Source organism: Eriocheir sinensis, chromosome 5, assembly GCF_024679095.1.
Source record: "Eriocheir sinensis breed Jianghai 21 chromosome 5, ASM2467909v1, whole genome shotgun sequence".
In the NCBI taxonomy this organism is placed as follows: Eukaryota; Metazoa; Arthropoda; class Malacostraca; order Decapoda; family Varunidae; genus Eriocheir; species Eriocheir sinensis.
Genome location: NC_066513.1, coordinates 3,596,350 through 3,618,802, shown reverse-complemented (window position 1 = coordinate 3,618,802; position 22,453 = coordinate 3,596,350). Strand labels below are relative to the sequence as shown.

General features: G+C 41.0%; 1 protein-coding gene across 1 annotated transcript; it reads left to right on the top strand.

Annotated features, from left to right (window-relative positions):
- Positions 1-558: 558 nt before the first annotated feature.
- On the top strand, positions 559-20,292 carry LOC126983535 (survival motor neuron protein-like). The gene is made up of 6 exons (XM_050836300.1): positions 559-709; positions 10,947-11,171; positions 13,042-13,260; positions 18,146-18,256; positions 18,962-19,006; positions 19,671-20,292. Exons 1-6 carry the CDS (start codon positions 668-670, stop codon positions 19,839-19,841), a joined length of 813 nt encoding a protein of 270 aa, XP_050692257.1. The 5' UTR covers positions 559-667; the 3' UTR covers positions 19,842-20,292.
- Positions 20,293-22,453: the final 2,161 nt, after the last annotated feature.

The following is a 22,453-nucleotide window of genomic DNA, read 5'->3' as shown; positions in this document are numbered from 1 at the left end:
GTGAATCTTGAATCAGTTATTTGAATACCATTCAATGCCTGGGAGACTTCATCCTTTATGTCTGTTGCCTTCTTTTCCTGTGTAGAGGCCTTCTTGACAACAAGTAAAGACTTAATTCCAGACAGATGAGCACATTTCCAATGAGACCACTTAGGGCACAGACAGCATCCTATCCACTTATCACCTGTGGGATCCGCACAAGCGAGCAAGGCGCAGCGCATCCGACCCGCGCGAAGGCTCACCACTCACTCCTTCTGTTCTGGGAAAAAATGTGGCGTACAAGATGTAGGGAGTAGTATTGTGTCCCATGTTACGTATGATACTGTCAGTTCTGCATGTTTTTGTTGCTTTTCACAAAAGCTACCGTTACAAAGGCCTGACTTACGTTGTCAGATTGTTGTACTCAGCCTCTCATATTTACCGACTTCCGATCCAAAAACTGTCTCTTGGTCCCCAATAACGAGATTAATTTATATTTACCAATAAAAACAGTTAGTTCCTGATGTTTTTTGGCAATAGTTAGGCGTCAGAAACCTGTAAATACTATGCTCTGAGTACGATAATCTGGCCGCCTGACCCGGGAGAATTTCCAAGTCACCTGTGATATCAAGATCAAGATCGAGGCCCCAAGCAAAACAAGCACTGAGGGAGAGGAAAATAAGCCAGCATGTCAGAGAGCGGCGACCAGGTGGTGTTCCAGGCCGGCCACGTGAGTCTATGTGCTGTTCCCCTCGACATACCTCCCCTGACACAAGGGTTACGGTTGAATCACGCCTGTGGCTAATACACTTATCACTGTGAGGAGCGAACCTTTTTCAGTATATATTTCACTGAACTGACCTGCCATCTGGTGGCCCTGCTGGAGCCGCTGCCAGAGCTAAGCGCAGCGGCGTTCTTTATTCTTTATTGGGTTTACAGGCCCCATTCCACCCAAAGGTGCTCTATAGGGTCTCCAGTATTATTCAATAATAAAATACAATCTTGCAAAACAGTAAACAATATAGATTTCTAAAGCACACACACACACACACAACACAAGAATATCACAACACTATCAGAGTGGTAGAGGAATGATAATATTCTCTCTCAGCCAATATTACACGAATGCAAAAATATAAATATGAAGTACAAAGAATATAAATACCTGAGGCTACTTTCATATACAAAATAATATAAGATTATATCCTTTTGACTTAGTACTACACTTAACACACTAAAAATATATATCATTTTGAGTTAATATGTCACTTTACATACTAGAAATGTAAATCCTATTCACTTAATACTACACTAAATATACCTAAATATGTTATTAAGATTCTTCCAAATGATGTTTTCTATGCCCTCTCTGGCTTCAACTCTCAGAAGGCTTATGGACCTGATGGAGTGCCTCCTATTGTCTTTAAAACTGTGCTTCCGTGCTGACACCCTGCCTGGTCAAACTCTTTCGTCTCTGCCTATCAACATCTACCTTTCCTTCCTGCTGGAAGTATGCCTTTGTACAGCCTGTGCCTAAGAAGGGTGACTTCCAATCCCTCAAACTACTGCCCTATAGCTTTACTTTCATGTCTATCTATAGCTTTTGAATCAATCCTTAACCGGAAGATTCAAAAGCACCTTTCCACTTCTAACCTTCTATCTGATTGCCAGTATGGGTTCCGTAAAGGGCGTTCTACTGGCGATCTTCTTGCTCTCTTAACTGACTCTTGCTCATCCTCTCTTAGCCGTTTTGGTGAAACTTTCTCTGTTGCACTAGACATATCGAAAGCCTTTGATAGAGTCTGGCACAAGTCTTTGCTTTCTAAACTGCCCTCTCTCGGATTCTATCCCTCATTCTGTTCTTTTATCTCCAGTTTCCTTTCCGGCTGTTCTATCTCTGCGGTGGTAGACGGTCACTGTTCTTCCCCTAAACCTATCAACAGTGGTGTTCCACAGGGCTCTGTCCTGTCACCCACTCTCTTCCTGTTATTCATCTTTGATCTTCTTTCCATAACAAACTGTCCTGTCCACTCATACGCCGACAACTCCACTCTGCATTATTCAACTTCTTTCAATAGAAGACCATTTCAACAGGAAGTACATGACTCCAGACTGGAGGCTGCAGAACGCTTAACCTCAGACCTTGGTATCATTTCTGATTGGGGCAGAAGGAACCTTGTGTCCTTCAATGCCTCAAAAACTCAATTTCTCCACCTATCAACTCGACACAATCTTCCAAACACCTATCCCCTATTCTTCGACAACACTCAGCTATCACCATCTTCAACACTAAACATCCTCGGTCTATCCTTAACTCAAAATCTCAACTGGAAACTTCACATCTCCTCTCTCGCTAAATCAGCTTCCTCGAGGTTGGGCGTTCTTTATCGTCTCCGCCAGTTCTTCTCCCCCGCACAGTTACTATCCATATACAGGGGGCTCCACTCACACAGCTCTTCTGGACAAGAGTGGAGTCTAAGGCTTTTCGTCTCATCAGCTCTCCTCCTCCTACTGATAGTCTTCTACCTCTTAAATTCCGTCGCGATGTTGCCTCTCTTTCTATCTTCTATCGATATTTCCACGCTGACTGCTCTTCTGAACTTGCTGACTGCATGCCTCCCCCCCTCCCGCGGCCCCACTGCACACGACTTTCTACTCATGCTCATCCCTATACTGTCCAAACCCCTTATGCAAGAGTTAACCAGCATCTTCACTCTTTCATCCCTCACGTTGGTAAACTCTGGAACAATCTTCCTTCATCTGTATTTCCTCCTGCCTACGACTTGAACTCTTTCAAGAGGAGGGTATCAGAACACCTCTCCTCTTGAAATTGACCTCTCTTTCGGCCACCTCTTTTGATTCTTTTTTAGGAGCAGCGAGTAGCGGGCTTTTTTTTTTGTGCCCTTTAGCTGTCTCCTTTGTTGTAAAAAAAAATGTATATATAGAATGTATATAAATATCTAATGAGATCATGCGATAAATTTAGTAATACTAAATCAGAATGACTGGCATTTCTTCGCCCAGCAATTATATAACAACACACCACAAACAATGAAAACAAAACAAACTAACACACCACAGAAACGCACGTTTATAACATAATACAAAAAACTGGGAAAAAATCAAATAATAAGGCATAGTTATCTATGATACGCATAGTTTCCATATCATAAGCATCAGTAAATAAATAGGTCTTCAGCCTTTTTTTTAAATACAACTACATTAACACTATCTTTAACATTTTTTGGTAATTTACTAAATAACCTAGGTGCACAATTACTAAAAGCTCTAAGCCCAATGTCTGTGTTATAGCGAGGCTCATGCAGCCTATGTTCATCTGACACATGTCTTAAAACCACATTTGTTCCTAATCTGACTGGCCGTAACAACTGTCTGAGGTATTCAGGTTTACCTATCATGATTGCCTGATACGTTGAGACACATATTTTGAATACAATTCTTGCCCTAACAGGCAACCAGTGCAAATCAATCAGTGAGGGGGTCACTCTATCATAGGGTGACAGCCTTTTTATCAATCTCGCTGACTTGTTCATTATGAGCTGCATTTTTCTTAACTGATAACTAGATAATTTATAATACAAAGAATTACAGTAATCTAATCTAGTAATGACATAGTTGTGTATAAGCATCCTTAGGGACTTTTCATCTAAATATCTTCTTATAAAAGCTATATTCTGTAAATTAAACCTACCAAGCCTTACAATCTCATTAATTTGATCATTGAAAGTTAAATGTTTATCTATAATAACACCTAAGTCCTTTACCTTATTAGCTACATCAATAGTTTTACCATTCACAGTCAAACTCTGAAACTCATTCATTCTTCTTATGATCCCTTTGTTTCCAATAATCATACACTCAGTTTTATCTTCATTTAATTTCAAATGCTTCCCATCCATCCATTTTTTAAGCTCAACCATTACCCTAGGTAGACTATTTTCAGCATCCTCAATATTATTACCAGCCAAGTAAACCTGAGTGTCATCAGCAAAAAGATTAAAGGTAACGCCATGCTCACTTAGTAAATATGAAAGCTCAATAGTATAAATACAAAAAAGTATAGGTCCTAAGACACTACCCTGAGGAACACCTCTTCTAAGTGGCCGATGCTCAGATAGTGAGCCACCCACTTGTACACAGTAATTTCTATTTCCCAAATAACTTTTTAAATACTCAAGTGCCCTATGTGTCACACCTAATGCCTTAAGGTCCTCAAGTAACAATTCATGGACAACAGTATCAAAAGCAGCACTCAAGTCAAGTAATATTAGTACACCAAATTTTCCCTGATCCAACCACACAAGAACATCATTTGTTACACTACACAGAGCAGATTCTGTAGAATATAACTTCCTATAGGCAGACTGCTTATCAGGTAAGGCATGGATAGTCGATAAATATCCCAATAATTGATCTAAAACTACATTCTCCACTATCTTAGACAAAAATGAAAGGTTAGAGACAGGTCTATATGAAGAAAGGCTTTGAGGATCAAATTTACTTTTCAAGGTGGGCCTGACAATTCCCAGCTTTTCACTCTGAGGAAAACACACTGCTGGATACTTGAATTTATAATGCATAAAATAAATTTTAAGAGCTCATAGAAGCCTCCCTCACTAGCTATATCAGATAGGGGCATCAGATCGTTCACACAGTACGTTACCTTAATAGTTTTCATTAAGTCATGTAACTTCTCAATACTAATATCATGAAAAGATGACAAGCCAACACAGGGGATATCAGGCAAATAATTCGATTTCATCACCAAACCTCCCTGAAAGTTACCAACAATTTTTTTAATCTTCTCATCAAAGAAGTTTAGAAATCTATTTGCTAGATCAGCATCAGTATAGCCATCTGGAAGCCTTCTAGTGTTGCTCCTATTACCTGTTAGCGTGTTTAAGATTGAATACAGCCGTTTAGTGTCTGAACATCTTCAATAATCTTCTCTCTATAATAAGTACACTTTCTTTGTCTATAATCTATTCACAGTATTCCTAGCACTAACATAACCACTGCGGGAATCTTCCGTACGCAAACTACGCCACCGCTTTTCCTTAAGTTTTCTAGTTTTGATGGCATTCTTAATCTCAGTATGAAACCAGGGTGTGTTTTCCCTCACTTTAATGTCTTTAGTGACTACTGGACACATGTTGTTATATTCAGTCTGTAGTACAGTATTATAAAGGTGAACCAGACAAACTAGACAACCATCCATTGTCACATTGTTGCTATCCTCATGGGGACAACTTTTCTGGATTTCAGTTGTTAATTTGTTAAGTACATTATCAATTAATGCTTTAGGGTCATAGCAACTCTTAAGTCTAAAAGTGATAGTTTTCTTCGTTTTCAAGTCTCTGCTCACATCCACAGTATATGTAATTAACTTATGATAAGGAGATATAGTAAAATCTGGCTCAGTGTCTAACTGATTGACGCTAACACCCATGGGATCACAGAGCACAAGGTCAAGCATGTGGCCAGAGCGAGAGGTTACATCATTTACTTTATTTATATAATGTAAAGAATCTAACGGAGCAATAAAATCACTCCTACGCTGATTATGTACATCATCCATCCAAATATTAAAATCCCCAGAAATAAACATTTTACCATGTGAATGATCAAAGCTGGGGTCCAGCGAGGCTTACTTGGCATTTTTCTGTACCAAACTAGCAAATTATCAGAGTTGTAATGGCCACTATTATGTTTACATGAAAAAATCTGAGTACTGTACATTATTCATGTCGTTATAATGATTATTGATGGCAAACTAAGAGACATATCCTCCAACACTCAATCCGTGGTTAATAGGAATGCATCAGTGGGGCCTCTTGTCAGATATTTTCTTCATGCAATAAAGGAGAAGTCAAACAAGTCTGGCATGGTGTCATGCTGTCAATATCACACAAGCAGCGGAGGAAGGTAGTGTTCAAAATTTTGCCACTCCACATTCCTCCGGCTGGCACGCCGCTGCCCCAACACGATGCATTCATCTGTCCCTCCAATCAGAGCCTGGGAGGGTGTTTACACTGCTGCTCTTGGAGGAAGAATACAAGGAGAGGACATGACGTCATAGGAATGAAGCAGTCTTGGCCTTGGCCCATAACATTGCCCGGCTGGCTGAACGTGCGGCACCCACACACCTCAACATTTTACCTTCATGCCGGCTTGCTCTGCCTTTGGTAGCACCCACAGAGGTGGGGATGGCAGCATAACGTTTTGTCAGTAAGACAAAATGATATTATATAGGAGGCGAGAAAACCGAGTTTGAAAAAGAGCGACAGAAAAGAATGCAAATGATTCCTTGGTGGAAATTTCAAGGAAATCACCAGTAATTCATTTCCCATGTCTTTTACACTCAAACAGGTCACATTACTGGAATGTAGAGGTCTTTGGGTACTCTCAGAAGCAGGGGTGTGGAGTCGGAGTCGGAATCGGTGGAGTCGGCTACTTTTGGCCGGAGTCGAAGTTGGTAAAAATACCCCCGACTCCGACTCCTTAACATAATCATTTATTGTGTAATGTAGTTGTGAAGTTTTTTCTTTTACATTATCTAGGTGTTGTCTACGTAGAGTACACGTAATTTGGATGTAAATACATGTAAAAAAAAGGACCTCAAGAGAGCCTACCGCCGCTACAGCCAGCACCTAAAAAAAGAAAAAAAATGCAATAGGGGGGGAGGGGCATGGGGACCGGAGTCGGAGTCACAACTTTAAAATTTCCCAGAGTCGGAAAATTTTAACTCCAAATCCACACCCCTGCTCAGAAGTACAATGAACACATACTAGTTATTTTGCAAAACATGTAAAATAAGAGTGTAAACCTGGGCAAGTTACCGAGTCAATTCAACCCACGGGGACTCGTTTGCCTGACAAAGTTAATTCTCATTCTCTCATTCTTATTCTTTTAATTCTCATTATCTCTCTTTCTCATTCTCTCTCATTCTTATTCCCTCTGTCTCATTATCATTCTCATTACCTGTCATTTTCATTATCATTTCCCCACATTTTCTCTCTCTCTCTCTCTCTCTCTCTCTCTCTCTCTCTCTCTCTCTCTCTCTCTCTCTCTCTCTCTCTCTCTCTCTCTCTCACCGCAGGGGCAGTCCATTCCCTGACACTGTCATGGTAAGTGTGCTTCTGTATGCAGATGACGCGGTAGTTATTAGTGAGTTAGCGGAGGAACTTCAGGAACTTTTAGATGTTGTGAATGAGTATGGGAGAGATTTTGGAGTGAAATTTAGCAATGAGAAAAGTCAGATAATGATTGTGAATTGGGTAGAAGATGAGAGAAATAGGACTTGGAGGCTAGGAGACACAGAGCTATGGCTAGCAGATGAATACAAGTACCTGGGTGTATGGATGAGTCCGAAGTTCCGAATGGATGTGGAAGGTCAAAGAATGGGAAGATAAGTGAATCAATGGGTGGGCCATCTGGGAAGTGTGGTGAGAATGAGGGCATGTAAGTATGATGTGCTGAGAGAGGTGTGGAAGAGTGTAGCAGTGCCGAATGTGATGTTTACCGTTTACCATCGATGAGGTTTCAGGCCCTGCTCCGCCGCTGATGCAGCGCTCTCAAGGGCCGTCAACAATTACAACGTTAGCCTCAATAATAGTCTTCGATTCACTTATTCTCAAACATCGTAGTGAGTGAGTGAGTGTCTTAATTTCTTTCACGAATAATATCACATAAAACCATTAGTTCAGTTTTCATGTCTAATATTTTCATAATAGTATCACAATTAAATATCCAACGATTATTCTATCATTCTATCTCTGTGGTGGTAGACGGTCACTGCTCTTCCCCTAAACCTATCAACAGTGGCATTCCACAGGGCTCTGTCCTATCACCCACTCTCTTCCTGTTATTCATCAATGATCTTCTTTCCATAACAAACTGTCCTGTCCACTCATACGCCGACGACTCCACTCTGCATTATTCAACTTTTTTCAACAGAAGACCCTCTCAACAGGAAGTACATGACTCCAGACTGGAGGCTGCAGAACGCTTAACCTCAGACCTTGCTATCATTTCTGATTGGGGCAGAAGGAACCTTGTGTCCTTCAATGCCTCAAAAACTCAATTTCTCCACCTATCAACTCGACACAATCTTCCAAACACCTATCCCCTATTCTTCGACAACACTCAGCTATCACCGTCTTCAACACTAAACATCCTCGGTCTATCCTTAACTCAAAATCTCAACTGGAAACTTCATATCTCCTCTCTCACTAAATCAGCTTCCTCAAGGTTGGGCGTTCTGTATCGTCTCTGTCAGTTCTTCTCCCCTGCACAGTTGCTATCCATATACAGGGGCCTTGTCCGCCCTCGTATGGAGTATGCATCTCACATGTGGGGAGGCTCCACTCACACAGCTCTTCTGGACAGAGTGGAGTCTAAGGCTCTTCATCTCATCAGCTCTCCTCCTCCTACTGATAGTTTTCTACCTCTTAAATTCCACCGCAATGTTCCCTCTCTTTCTATCTTCTCTCGATATTTCCACGCTGACTGCTCTTCTGAACTTGCTAATTGCATGCCTCCCCCCCTCCCGCGGCCCCACTGCACACGACTTTCTACTCATGCTCAACCCTATACTGTCCAAACCCCTTATGCAAGAGTTAACCAGCATCTTCACTCTTTCATCCCTCACACTGGTAAACTCTGGAACAATCTTCCTTCATCTGTATTTCCTCCTGCCTACGACTTGAACTCTTTCAAAAGGAGGGTATCAAGACACCTCTCCTCCCGAAATTGACCTTTCTTTCGGCCACCTCTTTTGATTCTTTTTTGGGAGCAGTGAGTAGCGGGCTTTTTTTTATTATTGTTTTCGTTTTTGTGCCCTTGAGCTGTCTCCTTTGTTGTAAAAAAAAAAAATCCCACACACTGAACATCCATCACTCACAATTTACAAGCATCACATTACTTTTAGGAATAATATACTTGAATAACGGCAGGTTTTTTATTTATTTATTTATTTATTTTTTTTTTTTTAATGGTCACCCCTTAATTATTTTGCGTCCTCTAGGGGTTGATATGTAGTTAACCCTTAGACGGCAGCAGTATGTGAAGAGTAGCTCCCCCCCCAAAAAAATGAATGGTCTATACATAGCCACTGCTGACCTTAGGACTGTAGCATAAATATAGTTATGCCACATAATGGATGTTTTAACTGTTGTTTCTATATAGATTCTATGGCAGTCTGGAAGTGTTGTTATATTTCTGCCTCACAAAACTGACAGACTGAATTTTGGACCGTCTAAAGACTCTATATAGAGTTCCATCGCCGTCTAAGGGCTAATACGCATTCCACTATGACAAACAAACATTTTTTTGGTATTCCACAATTACACCCATATGTGACAGAGATGAACACCAAGGCCATGCAGGCTAAAGCATGTGCCCAAAACTTTACCTCAATATGTAATCAATACACCTATCTCTTAAGGCCAATGAACCTTTTTTCTGGTGAATCATCATCATTATGGTGGTTGACCTACTTTTCTGATTGACTTTAACCCATCCGCTGTGACTGGCATGGATTTGGCTTTCGCTGGTAGCCTGGTAACATATAGTCCCAGGTCTTTCTCTGCCTCTGTGGTGAATAGTGGAGTGTTTCCCATGTGGTACTGATATGCTGGATATCCCCTCCCAAGGTACATGACTACATTTTTCCTCACTGAATTGTAGCAGCCACTTTTTGTTCCATTCCTGCAGCTTGGTAATGTCTACTTGTAGGAAATCCACAGTCCAGGGGCTAATATGCTATTCATCCCTCTGATCATCATATCTGTCACAAATTGCTTTTTTCTGAGATTTGAACAGTTAGGTTGCCATTCATAGTAAGTGTCCAGAATTGATTTTGGCTGCTTGTATTGAAGTACCCATGTATCAGTTCTTACCTTACAAACTACTCCTCTGTTGTCATTCATGTCTAAACTATTCTTCAAGTCTCTCTGTGGGTGGCAGAGTAGCCCAAAGTAATAAACTGTGGGATCACATGAAGATTTGCAACACTTGAGGTCACTGATCTTCATGTGGGGTGAGAGTGAGGTAGCCTAATGTACTTTGGTCTTCAAGGTGTTGATTACATTCACTAAAGTGTTAAACATTCTGTTGACTGTGGATAGGAGGACAGGAGTACATACACAAGCTACTGAATCTTATTGGAACAAACATTAGGTTTACATAAAGAAAATGGGTAAAAATATTGACTTCTAATGCCATGTCTCTTAACCCTGCTGAATACAGAGGGACAGGTGTATACGTATATATCTTTTGGCATTCTTGGTGGGGCCTGGTGGTCGGCCCCAGCTCATTAGTGATGTGGGTAAGTATTTCATATTGGAGCCATTCTTGGTTGACTCACGCTGCCCCTGGAGCTCCACTTGATCTTGATAAGTTGTCATTAGGGTAGCATGTGGGTTGTCTTTTGGCCACTTTGCAATGGCTGAAAATTGTCAACTTGTAGGAGTGAGTAAGACTTGAACACTCAGCTACTGGCTCCTCTTCTGGCTTACCAACAACTTCAGATCTTCTAGTCACATAATTGAAATAGTCCAGGACACAAACAGTATAGTAGTGGACCTCATCACTCACTCCTTTGACCACCTCTGCATGGAAACATTCAGCATATTTCCCAAACCCTTTACACGACCTCACTCAGAGTGTGCACAACCACTTACATGAAAAAATTATATCACAGAGGAGAGCCACCAAACAAGTCCATCTTCTATATGAGAGACATTTTCTATATATAACTCTTTGTTTCCTGGTTATAGATCGTACAAGGCAACATCCCCTCCACCGCTGCACGTCTCCAAACATAATGCTTTTGTCATCATTCCTTCTGCAACTTGCCCTTAACCACCATCTAGTTTTATAATGCTTCCTTTACAACATTTGCTTCCATGAACTTCATATTATGGCCAAAATTTCCTTTTTCCCAGGATGAACTGACACATGAGGAAATATGGGATGACACACTACTGATCCAGCAGTATGATGAAGCCATGGCCCAGGTGGCCCTGAAGCTGGCTCAGCGTAACTCTGCCGCCAACACCGAGAGTGAGCAGTCTGAGGCCAGCCATGCAAGAGGAGGAGGTCAGGGCCAGCAGCAAGGCACCCGCAACACCAACAGAAAGAAAAAGAAGAAGAGCAAAAAGGGAACCAATGTGAGTAGAACTGAGAGAGAGAGAGAGAGAGAGAGAGAGAGAGAGAGAGAGAGAGAGAGATTGAAAAATAAAGGGAAAAAAAAGGGAGTATATAAAAAGAGAAAGAGGAAAACAAAGAAAAAAAGAAAAAATGGAAGGAGAGAGAGAGAGAGAGAGAGAGAGAGAGAGAGCAACAATCTTATGGAACTACTTACATATGTGCTTCAGATAACACTTAAATAGTAAACTTCACTTGCCATATTATTATTTTTTTCTTTCTTTTTTTAACCTGTCCGCTGCGATTGGCACGGATTTCGCCTTCACTGGTAACCTGGTAACATATACTCCCAGGTCTTTTTCAGCCTCTGTGGTGGATAGTGGAGTGTTTCCCATGTGGTACTGGTATGCTGGATTTCACCTCTCAAGGTGCATGACTTTACATTTTTCTTAATTGAACTGTAGCAGCCACTTTTTGCTCCACTCCAGTGGTGGTGGTGATGTCTTCTTGTAGGGAATCTACATCCAAGGGGTTAATCCCCTGGGTGCCAAGCATTTATCGCAAAAAAACTTCCCCTATTGCCAAGCAAATTTGGATTTTTTTTATTTTTTTATATATTTATTTATTTATTTATTTTTTTTTTTTTGCGGAAAAGTGTTCAGAATGGTTAGACAACACATAATTGATACATTTTACTACTCACCACTTATAATTTCCATGATTTCTAGGCGCTGTAAACTTTTCCGATATTTGGAGTGTTACATCCCGTAGACTTACTCGCCCCAGGGAGCTCGTCTATGAAACTTCAGAGATCCATTAAAGGTTGTTATATGGCACTAAGAAGGCTAATGGCATGGGTTGCAGGAGGTTGGAGTGCATAGAGGTCCGACACGTGATATGAGGGATTTTGCAAGCCTACAATCCGAACTACTGCACGCAAAATCGGAGGTTTTGTGTTTTGCTGCACAAAAATATTTCATTGTAAACGTGCATAAGTTGTTGTTTTTTCAACAGATATCATAAAAATAAGTAACTGGAAGTAGATAACACTCTATCTATCACTATATATATAATCTTTACCAAGGTCACTGTCAGACTCAGAGTCACTCGCATCACTATCCGTGAAGTCACTAGGGGCCTCATCAAGGGCACGAGCAAAGTTGGGCGTCCACAAATTATGCTTTGCGCGGCGAGACATCCTCCCTGCATTGCGGTCAGGTCAGGAAAGGGATCTGTACCCTCGGGATCCCTAGAGGCTTGGTGGGGGGGTGAAGATCAGTGACTGGGAGGGGTAAACGTATGAAAAGTGTCCTGTCAAAATATGGAAAGCTTCTCAGTCAAAATAAGGCCACAGCGATTTTTCTAAATTGCCGCTGTAAATAAACGGCGCTGGCACCCTGGGGGTGAATGTATGGAATCACTTATTGGCAGGATAGGTGTTTTAATGTATGTGTGGGTATGTGCATGTGCCCCAGTGAAGGAAAGGCAAGACTGAGAGGAAGAGACTTAGGAAGGAGTCAGAGGGATGAAAGATCAGATTTTCCCATAATCTTTTATGAAGTTTGATGATCGATGAAATGTTTCCAACTATTTCTAGCTATTTGTAGGAAGTGTGGAAGAGGTCTTTTTGATCCATGATGTGTGGGGGAGGGAGAGCAGAAGCCAGTCCACGAGTAAAGATCAATGTAGGGTGCTCATATCTAGCATGGGGAGATAGAGAATGGAGAGATAAAGGAGGCAATAAAGATATTAAAAGTAGAAAAGAGCCCCAGCATTTACTACATACCACCAGGAATGCTGAAATATGGTATGTATTTTAAATGCCACTCTGCCCTCTGAAAACAATGACTGTAGTATGCCATTGTTGACAGTACTGCTTGCCATTGTTGACAGTGGCACACGGGAGACTACTGCCGGGCATGCTACACCGTGGATGAGGAATGGTATGAGGCCGCCATCACCACCATCAACCCCCACACCGCCCGCTGCATTGTGCGCTACCTTGGCTACAACAACGAGGAGGAGCTGCCTCTCAGTGCCCTTCAGAAAAGCAAGGGTGAAACAGCACGGCGCAGACAGCAGGAGGCAGCGGCCTGTGATGCCCTGTCCGAGGTAAGGCAACTGTGGCTGTGCCTGTGGCAGGGAATGTTCTGTCTCGGGCACCGTCTTTTTGATGCTAGGATCTGGAATAGGCTGAAAAATGTGCCCTGAAATCAGGAAGTTTATTTTTATAAAGGGAATCTGATCATTCACTGTGTCAAACGATCAAGCAGATACTCAAGATAAAACGTAATTAGTGAGTTTGATGAACCTTGGAAAGTATAATGAAAGTGTTTGAAATTTCCTATTATATGTAAAAGAGAGGAAGTTGTCTGCCTAATTTATGAACTTGGACAATGCATGACAAAATCAATTAGAATTCAATGTGGAAATCATTGAAGATTTATAAACTTAGTGAGAGGCTGTTTGAAAGAGTGAAGTCTTACTAGATATGCTAAGGAATGTTTTGGGGCAATTGAGGAAAATTATAATTATTTTAATGTTATGATAATATAATATACGGAGGGCGAGGGTGTCCTGCAAGCCTTTCAAAGACCCTCCCTTGTCCTCACTTCCAATTTCCCTATTGTCTCATTAACACTAGAGAGTAGCTCAGCATGCCATTGAGGTAGGAATAGGTAGAGGTGGCATGGGGATTAACTACTGGGAAGGTCAGAGTGAGGCAGGCCACCTGACCTGACTCAACCAATATGGCGGACACCCCTTTGACAGCTTCTTGATAGATCCGCCTGGTTCCGCCAACCAGGTGAGCGTGCTTTCTTACTTGCAAGTACAGAACAAATATATATATATATATATATATATATATATATATATATATATATATATATATATATATATATATATATATATATATATATATATATATATATATATATATATATATATATTCCGCAGGTATAGCGCTAAACTCGTGGATCGCGAAACTCGTGGTATTGAAAACACTGAAAAAGCACTTATTTGTTCCGGCCCGTGGAGAAGCTGACTTTTTTCCCCATTTTACTCCATTGTTATCTCAAAATACGTACTGTGTGAGAAGGAAGAAAATGTGAAGAGAGAACGGGTTGTTTTGAAACCACCGCTGAAGGCGGCTGGCTGCCTTACGATTGGTTGACAGCTCTGAAAACACTCTTGTGACTCGCCGAGTTCGATGACGTCATCGACAGCGCTCACCCAATCAGCGGCCTCCAACTATGCCAGAACGAAAGCTTTGTTAATCTTGAGTCAATGTTTATAGTCAAATCATTTGTTTGTAGCTTTTACCGCAGTCCACTAACATGCACCTCTGTGAATTTCGAACCAGCACGTGTGAACACGGTCACCCAACCGCTAGTTTCTCGAGAATTTTGTATAGAGATTCAAAATCGGCTGCATTTCACGAGAAACTCATCGAAATTCTTGTCAGAAACTCAGTCACCAGCATGTCGGTTATTTTCTCGTGAGGTCGGTAAGCTTGAAGTAACCAGGCCGAGCAGGTCTTGGACTTGAGTCTTGTCCAAGTGTAGCCACTGCCTCATCATGTCTGTGTCCTCACTGCTAAATTCTCGTAGCATTTAATGGTAGCAAGCTGTAACGCACTCTCCTTTTGTCTCCGAGCTAACCACTCACGAACCAACAAATGCTTTCTTTTCATTTTTTTCTTTTTCTTCAGCAAACACCACAAAGCAAACTCTGCTATGTCTGGATCCATTGTTTGTTTTGGTCTTCAGCCGATATATCCCAGAATGCAACAGTCCTCTGTGTGACCAAACTTGTGGATAAATTTAAGGCAGAAAATTGTCGGGAGATAATTTCATTGGGAAATTCCCGAGAAACTAGCTTGTGTAACTGCGCCTTTAAGCTGCTGGTGTCACACTGGGCCTTTTACCTCCAATCGCATTGGCGATAGGGGCAACCAGCAACTCCAACTTTTCCAGGTGTGCGTCACACACAGCCGAGGTCGGTTGTCCACATTCGCAACGTAAACAAAGCAGTCGCCCTGTATCGGTTAAATAGTAAACAAAGCAGCTCTGCCAGTCTACTTTACAAGTTTCTTGGTTGGCCATTTTCCACTGCTCCTCACTCCGCAGCCGCTGCCGTCATCTGTTTGTTTACATACAGCCGCGCGGTTGCTCGTATACCCAACCATTTTCCATCCGTATGGACAACCGACAACTCGCTCTCTGTTGGGCGCACGGGCAACTGCGGTTGCCAGTAGCCCCAACGGTTGGAGGAAAACAGCCAGTGTGACACCGCCTTAAGGAATCGTGCGTGACACCGGCGGTAGGTAGACATGACCCGTAAAAGTCAAAGCAGCGCGAAACTCTGGAGGGTACTGTATTCAGTCTTGTGCACATGTTGCAGGCAGTGGTGCCACCTTAGATGCTCAGGCCTCAGAAATGTAAGAGGAGTGCAGAATTTTACATGCCCAGCTTGTGTAAGGAGACAGCAAGGACAAGAAACTGAGAGGGATGAACTAGAGGTGAATGGAGGAAAGCTGGATGAGGTAGAACATTTCTGTTATTTGGGAGATGTTCTGGACTGTGAGGCAGGAGTGGAGAGGACAATGAGAGCAAGAGTGTCGGCAGGGTGGTTAAAGTGGAGGGAGGTGGCTAGTCTGCTCGTGAATTGTAGCATCCCTCTAAAGAGCAGAGCAGGGGTGTACCAAGCGTGTATTAGATCAGTGATGTTGTATGGAGCAGAAACATGGGCTCTAACTAGAAAATTGATGGATGTATTTAGAGCAAGTGATCGCAGAATGCTGAGGTATATGGCAGGGATCAGGTGGCAAGACAGGGTGTCCAGTGCAGATGTGACTAACAGATGTAGAGTAGAGGACCTGGAAACAGTGCTCAGAAGGGAAGGACTCCGATGGTTTGGACATGTAAATAGAGCAGGGGAGGATACATTGCTGGGAGTTTTGGAGAGATTGGAGGTGGAAGGAAGGAGACCAGGTAGTAGACATAGGAAAACGTGAAGAAGGTGTATACAGGAAGACTTGGCATTGATGGGATTGGATGAGCATCGGGCAGAAGACAGAGTAGAATGGAGGAGAGCCATAAAGCGTCCAACCGTTCAGGAAGAGTGAAAACGGACTTTAAACGATATCTATATCTATATCTATATCTATATCTATATCTATATATATATATATATATATATATATATATATATATATATATATATATATATATATATATATATATATATATATATTATCCTTATTTCTTTTACACATACTAACCCAAAAGGATATATAAGCAAACGTTCATATATTTGAGACTTTCTATAGCAACAAATTCTCTACACACTTCATTCATATACCACTATACAGTACTAACTTATTCATAGCAGTCCTACTCTTGACATGTTTTGAGGCAATATTCCTTGCTGTAAATTGCTTTACTGCATAGGAATACCTCACCTGTGAATGTTTCTGCAATTGCTTTGACGAGTAGCACAAGGTGGTTGTGCAGAGGGTCACTGGCAGACGTATGTCTTTCTCAGGTGGAAAAGACAGCTTTGTCTTGTAATGTGGATAATACTTGAATAACAAGGGCCTGACATGCAGATGTGGATAATTTTGAGGCTTCCTACCTCAATGCAGCATGCTTTCAAAAGACATTCTTTTACATTCCACACCACACTACATACACACAGCACACACACCATATCCTCAAAATTCATCTAAATTTATCATGGTGCATAATAATATCAATCTTTGGAGTCCCCTTCTAGGGAGGGGACCATTAGTGCCTCCAGGTCAGATCCCACTTATGGTACTGACCAAAAGAGGTCTTGATAGCTCTTCCAGCTTTTTCCTCGTCAACCTCTGCAACATTCACAGTCTTCACCCTAATTTTCATTCTGTGGAACTATATGTCTCCTTCTCCTTACCCTCACCTTCTCTTCCTACCAGAATACAGATTTCCAAGGCTACTGATAGTAATGTCTGTTCTGTCCCCTCCTACTTTATACCTCCACCTTATTTCAGGAAAAAAACAAGGCCTCCAGGTATGGTAATTTATGTGTTGTGGGTGAGTTCAGTCATGATGATATTGCCTGGGTTAACTGTGGGTGACCCACAATCAGAACAAGTCTTGAGGTAGTGCAAGATAACTTTCTAAAGCAATGGTTACTGAGCCAACAAGAGATAATAATATTTTAGACTTAGGTCCACATTCTTAAACATTTTGGTGCCCAAGCATACAGATTTGACAAAGCTTTTGTAGGAGTTTTGAGCATTTTCATTCATAGTTTCATGACCCTGGTGGTAGTTTGACCCTTCTTCTGTACCAGAAATCTAACAAAACTCATTAGAACCCAATTGACCTCCTTTTTGGCCTTTGGAAATAGTTGATGTGAGAGGCAGAATCATCTGAGAACACCAGCCTCAGTGTTGTGTGACAATGGTAACACAGTTGGTGAGGTTAAAGCTGAAGGGGAGTTGGGTAATTTAAGAAATTAGGTTTAATTTAAAGTGGGAAGCAAACATCAAGACTGACAAATAGCAGGTGTCCAACTTCCGAATAGGCAATCATGAGGGCTTAAGAGAACACCTGGTAGGAATTACTGGGTGGAGTTTATGGGAAGGTCAGGTCAGACCGGTCACCGAAGCTCTGTATCAGATGTGGCCGGGTGCTGGGCTCAGTCTTTTACATTTTATATGAGCAGGGAAGTTTGCCTTACTTGATCCAGCAAGAATGCATCAGAAAATCTACCATGGGGGCTAGATGCAAGGGAATCAAGCATTGTCTAACTCAGGATTAGCCACTTGGAGAGAATAAAGAGAGGATGTGGCAGAGGATATCTGCATATAAGATCAAAGTAGATCCGTCAGGTGCATGAGGATGAGTGTCCCTTGTGATGTGGAAGGACAGAGCTGTAAAGTATTCATTCAAAGATATCTTGCTGCATAGGTACACTTAGTCATTGTCATTCAAATGTGTGTTTTCAGATGGACCAGTGCAGCTCAGTGGCTGAGAGTGACCAACAATCCGACACTGACTGTGAGAGGAACAATAAGAGGCAGCGGCTGCCACCTAAGAGAAACTCCCTTCGTGGCGCGGTGAGATGATGGGCCATTGTATGCAATGTCCCTTCAGTCTGGTGCATGTATTCTGAAAGGAACAAAGATAAAGAGCTTTGTTCAGAGAGTCACTGATTTTGGGACCATTTGATTAAATATACCCATTCAATTGAGTAATATTTATGCATGTGTAAAAGTCAATTCCCACGAGAAGTCAACTTCCCAATGTTTTGGCAAAAATCTGTGATTTCTAAACTCTTGTGGAAAAAGCTTTCTTATTTTTTCAAGCATGACTGATCCACATCTGAGTAACATGTTTTCCTGTAAAAGTCAGGGTAAGGCAATGGCAGTTTTACATGCTGTGCCCCTGAAATAATCAAACTATATGAACTATTTGAATGACTTATGAAAGTTTATATATATTATTTATTTTTTCAGTGAATAGCCTTTGTAGCTCATTATAGAGCCTTCTCAGTGATGGAGGCAGGTGGTTTATAGTGGCATTATTAGAGGAATAATTAATGTTACTATGAAGAGTCATCTTTGCCATCAGTGGGCAGCAAGTACCCACCAGTGCCCAAAACAGTCCAAAGTTTAGATGGCCCTTCACATAGAAAAGGAAATTTATACTAATATCAAGTAGTGAATGCTTTAATGATTAGGTGTATCATCCAATTTCTCCCTGATATGGAGATGAGCTGTGGTTGTGGACTCACACACATGATGTGAACTTTCTCTCTTCAGATGCCTCCTCCAAACCATCCCACTGTTGGCCTGGGCATCCCCCCGGTGAGTTCCTCAGGCCCTCATCAAGGCTGGGTCAACGTTGCCAGATTGTCGTACTCAGCCTCCTATGTTTGCTGATTTCCGACCTAAAAACTGCCTCCTCGACCCCAATAACTGCTTTCATATACAGTTACCATTAAAATGGTTAATTACTGGTGTTTTTGGCAATAGCTATGGCTCAGAAACCGGTTAATACAAGGCTCTGAGTACGACAATCTGGCAATGGTGGGCTGGGTGCACTCTTTGCTGAATAAGTTGCTGTTATGAACTGTGTGCATTACCATTACAAGTTATCCTTCATCTTGCTGCAAAAGCTGAAATATTTAGTTAGCAGACTCCATGAGGGATATAAAATTTGCATATTTAGTTTAATATCAGCAGAATATACTTTATTAGGAAAGAAATTCCTTTAATAATTAGACACTTAATAAAATGAATCCAGAAGGATATATTACAAGTGACAAGTTCACTGAAGCACTAGTTCAGACCTTCACTACAGTCCTGGGCCAGGACGTCCCCTTCCTGCCTGCTGTGGGAAACTGTTAAAACTTTGACCCTTACTGTAATAGTATTGCTTTTGTGTGTTACATTATGTCTATAGGGAAGTTTTGTTGAGTTACACAACTTTTTTTGTACAGTTTTTCATTATATGTTCTTAATCTTTCAGCCACACCTTCCCTTGCTGCCGCCTCCCCCAGCCCTCACCCTGGATGCCGGTGGGGATCCCCAGTCCTCGGAGGCGCTGCACACCATGCTCATGAGCTGGTACATGACCGGCTACCACACTGGCTACTACCAGGGGCTCCAGCATGCACGGGGGAGGCAAATGAACCAATAACAATAAGCAAGGGCATAATTCAAAGTGGTGGTAGGCATGTACCTAGGGTAAAAGTAAAGCTTTCTTTGTACTTTGTAAATGAAATAATGGTGGACAGTGAGCTCATTTAAATGCAAGAGTGTATGGTTGTTCATCATCTTGGTGTGCTCACAGATACATAGACTATATTTTCATAATATGTATTCTAAAGAATTGATTTTGAGTTACTGTTGACTTTGAGTGATTTTTTTGTAATAAAAGCCTCACTCAAAAAGAGCTATTGAAATGTCAAGATTTAAGATTTCTTTAATTATAATTACACTAAATCATCTCTTTGGCTCAATGGTAAGTATTTTCCAAACCTGCTTTCCATCTTTATGTGAGTGCAAAGATCCCAAAATGCTCTATTAGGTTAGAGCTTAAAATTCAGTTCTCTGTTGTTCAGTTAGTTATAATAAAAGTTACCTTACTATTCACTTGACCATTAACCCCTTCATTACTGATGAATGCCTTATGTAAGTCATGGAAAAGTTTGGCTGATGAACCAATGAATTGCTCCCATGATTCATAGCTACATTGACAGTACACAGGGCTTTATTTTGTCGGTTTGTACATTTTCTGTGGCTGGTAGCTATTGACAAGTTGACAAATAGGGGCTCCTAACATCACCATAGCCGATCCAGGATTCAGTAAGTTTCCTAACTTATAGGTGGTAATGTTATAATTGTATTTTGTAAAGAATCCTTATAACTAAAAACTACCTAAAATTATGAGTATTCTTTTTCTTGAACAGAACATTGAATAAACAAAAGATCAATAATATGAAAATACGTTCATATTTTATACGACAATTGTGGGCCGAGGCAGCAGCGCACACCATTTTGCGAGTATCAGCTACCTTAAATATGCATATTTTTACTGCGCAAAGCAGGTGATGTCACTTATTGTGACTTCGTGAGCTTTCATATTTATCTATTTGTGTATATTTCATGGAGGAATAACTTACATTACTACATTCAATTTTACTAGTGACATGAATTTGTGACTGTTTATCACAATAGAATTTCGCTCTAATAAGTGAATCAGATGCCGTAGAAATATTACCAGTGTGTGTATGAATGAATACAAAGTTGAGCACATACTTTGATTAAACTTCAGGATGTCTCGTGGATCATTTATAAATAAAAACAAACAATCTGGATAGGGTACTCTTTAGCCCACCACTGCTGCTTGAGGCACAAAAACAGTCCCTATGCCAAGTTTGTACCCCTCATTTGGTGATGTTAGGTGTGCCTATTGACAACTGACCATCAGTTGTTACCAAAAACTAATGGTGTGAAGAAGCCTCTTTACTGATAGCAGTGACTTCATACTGTTGTTATTGAATGTGTAGCTTTTATTTTTTTTTCCTGTAGCATATTTTATTACTATTTTTCATGTATAGGCTACAAATCTATATCACACAAATATAATTAGAGCTATAATCAGACCCATGGCAACATGTTTCAAGGGCAAATGGGTGGACATGAGTGGTAATGTTTGCAACAAAGTGGAGGCGCCATTTCTCTACCGTCTCAGCTTCTCTACAGGAAATTGTGTCTCACTTATCCCATCCGCTGCGATTGGCATGGATTTGGCTTTCACTGGTAGCCAGGTCTTTCTCTGCCTCTGTAGTGGATAGTGGAGGGTTTCCCATGTGATACTGGTATGCTGGATATCCCCTCCCAAGGTGCATGAGATATCCCTTTCCAAGGTGCATGACTTTACATTCTTCTTCATTGAACTGTAGCAGACACTTTTTGTTCCATTCCTGTAGCTTGGTGGTGTCTTCTTGTAGAAAATCCGCAGTCAGGGGGTTAAATGGAAAGCACTGACGGTGACGGTGGTGAGTGGTCGTGCGTTCAAGGCTTTATACATACTAAATAAAAGTGATAACTTGAATAGCTTTGTCAGGTATTGTTCTTATCAGTAATAACTAATCTCTTGACTGGTAACATATTAAGAAGGAATAACATATTGAATTATGTACGGTATAAATATCAACTTGGTCTGTTGGAATATAATGAAGGTGATGCAACACTGGAGAGGATGAGTTTTTTTTTTTATTTTTTTTTTTTCTTCAGTAAAAGAAACTTCAAGGGCAAAAAAAAAAAGGAAACAATAATGAAAAAAAGCCCGCTACTCACTGCTCCTACAAAATAGTCAAGAGGAGTGGCCGAAAGATAGGCATGTATTAGCAGCACTTTCTTAATGCTGTCATGACACTAATTTTTTTGTATTATGAAAATGTTATATTTGTTAAGTTTCATAAGAAGAATAGAAAATATTTTGTGTAATTTGCATTCTTTGATCCTAGAGTGGTTACAGTAATGTAACACTCACCAGGAGGATTCAGGGCATTACTTCAGATGATCTTTTTTTTCTTTTTCTTAACATTATGTGGTTCTGCGTGTTCTCATCCTGTGTCATAAAGGAGACTGTGAGGTTGCAAGGGTGAAAAGTAAAAAATAAAGGTGAAGGAAAAATGGTTAGGAAGTCAAATAAGGAGACAGAAAATTCAAAGGTGGAGGGCACAAATTTGACAAGAAGTTGCAAAGTTGATAAAGAAGATTGTAAAGTCAAAAAAGGAGGTT

What these genes read in the sequence shown, in the direction of transcription:
- LOC126983535 (XM_050836300.1), top strand. Translation starts at nt 668, where the DNA reads ATGTCAGAGAGCGGCGACCAGGTGGTGTTCCAGGCCGGCCAC. An exon ending in TGGTGTTCCAGGCCGGCCAC is followed by an intron (nt 710 to 10,946) that starts GTGAGTCTATGT and finishes CCTTTTTCCCAG; the next exon opens with GATGAACTGACACATGAGGA. An exon ending in GAAACTCCCTTCGTGGCGCG is followed by an intron (nt 18,257 to 18,961) that starts GTGAGATGATGG and finishes TTCTCTCTTCAG; the next exon opens with ATGCCTCCTCCAAACCATCC.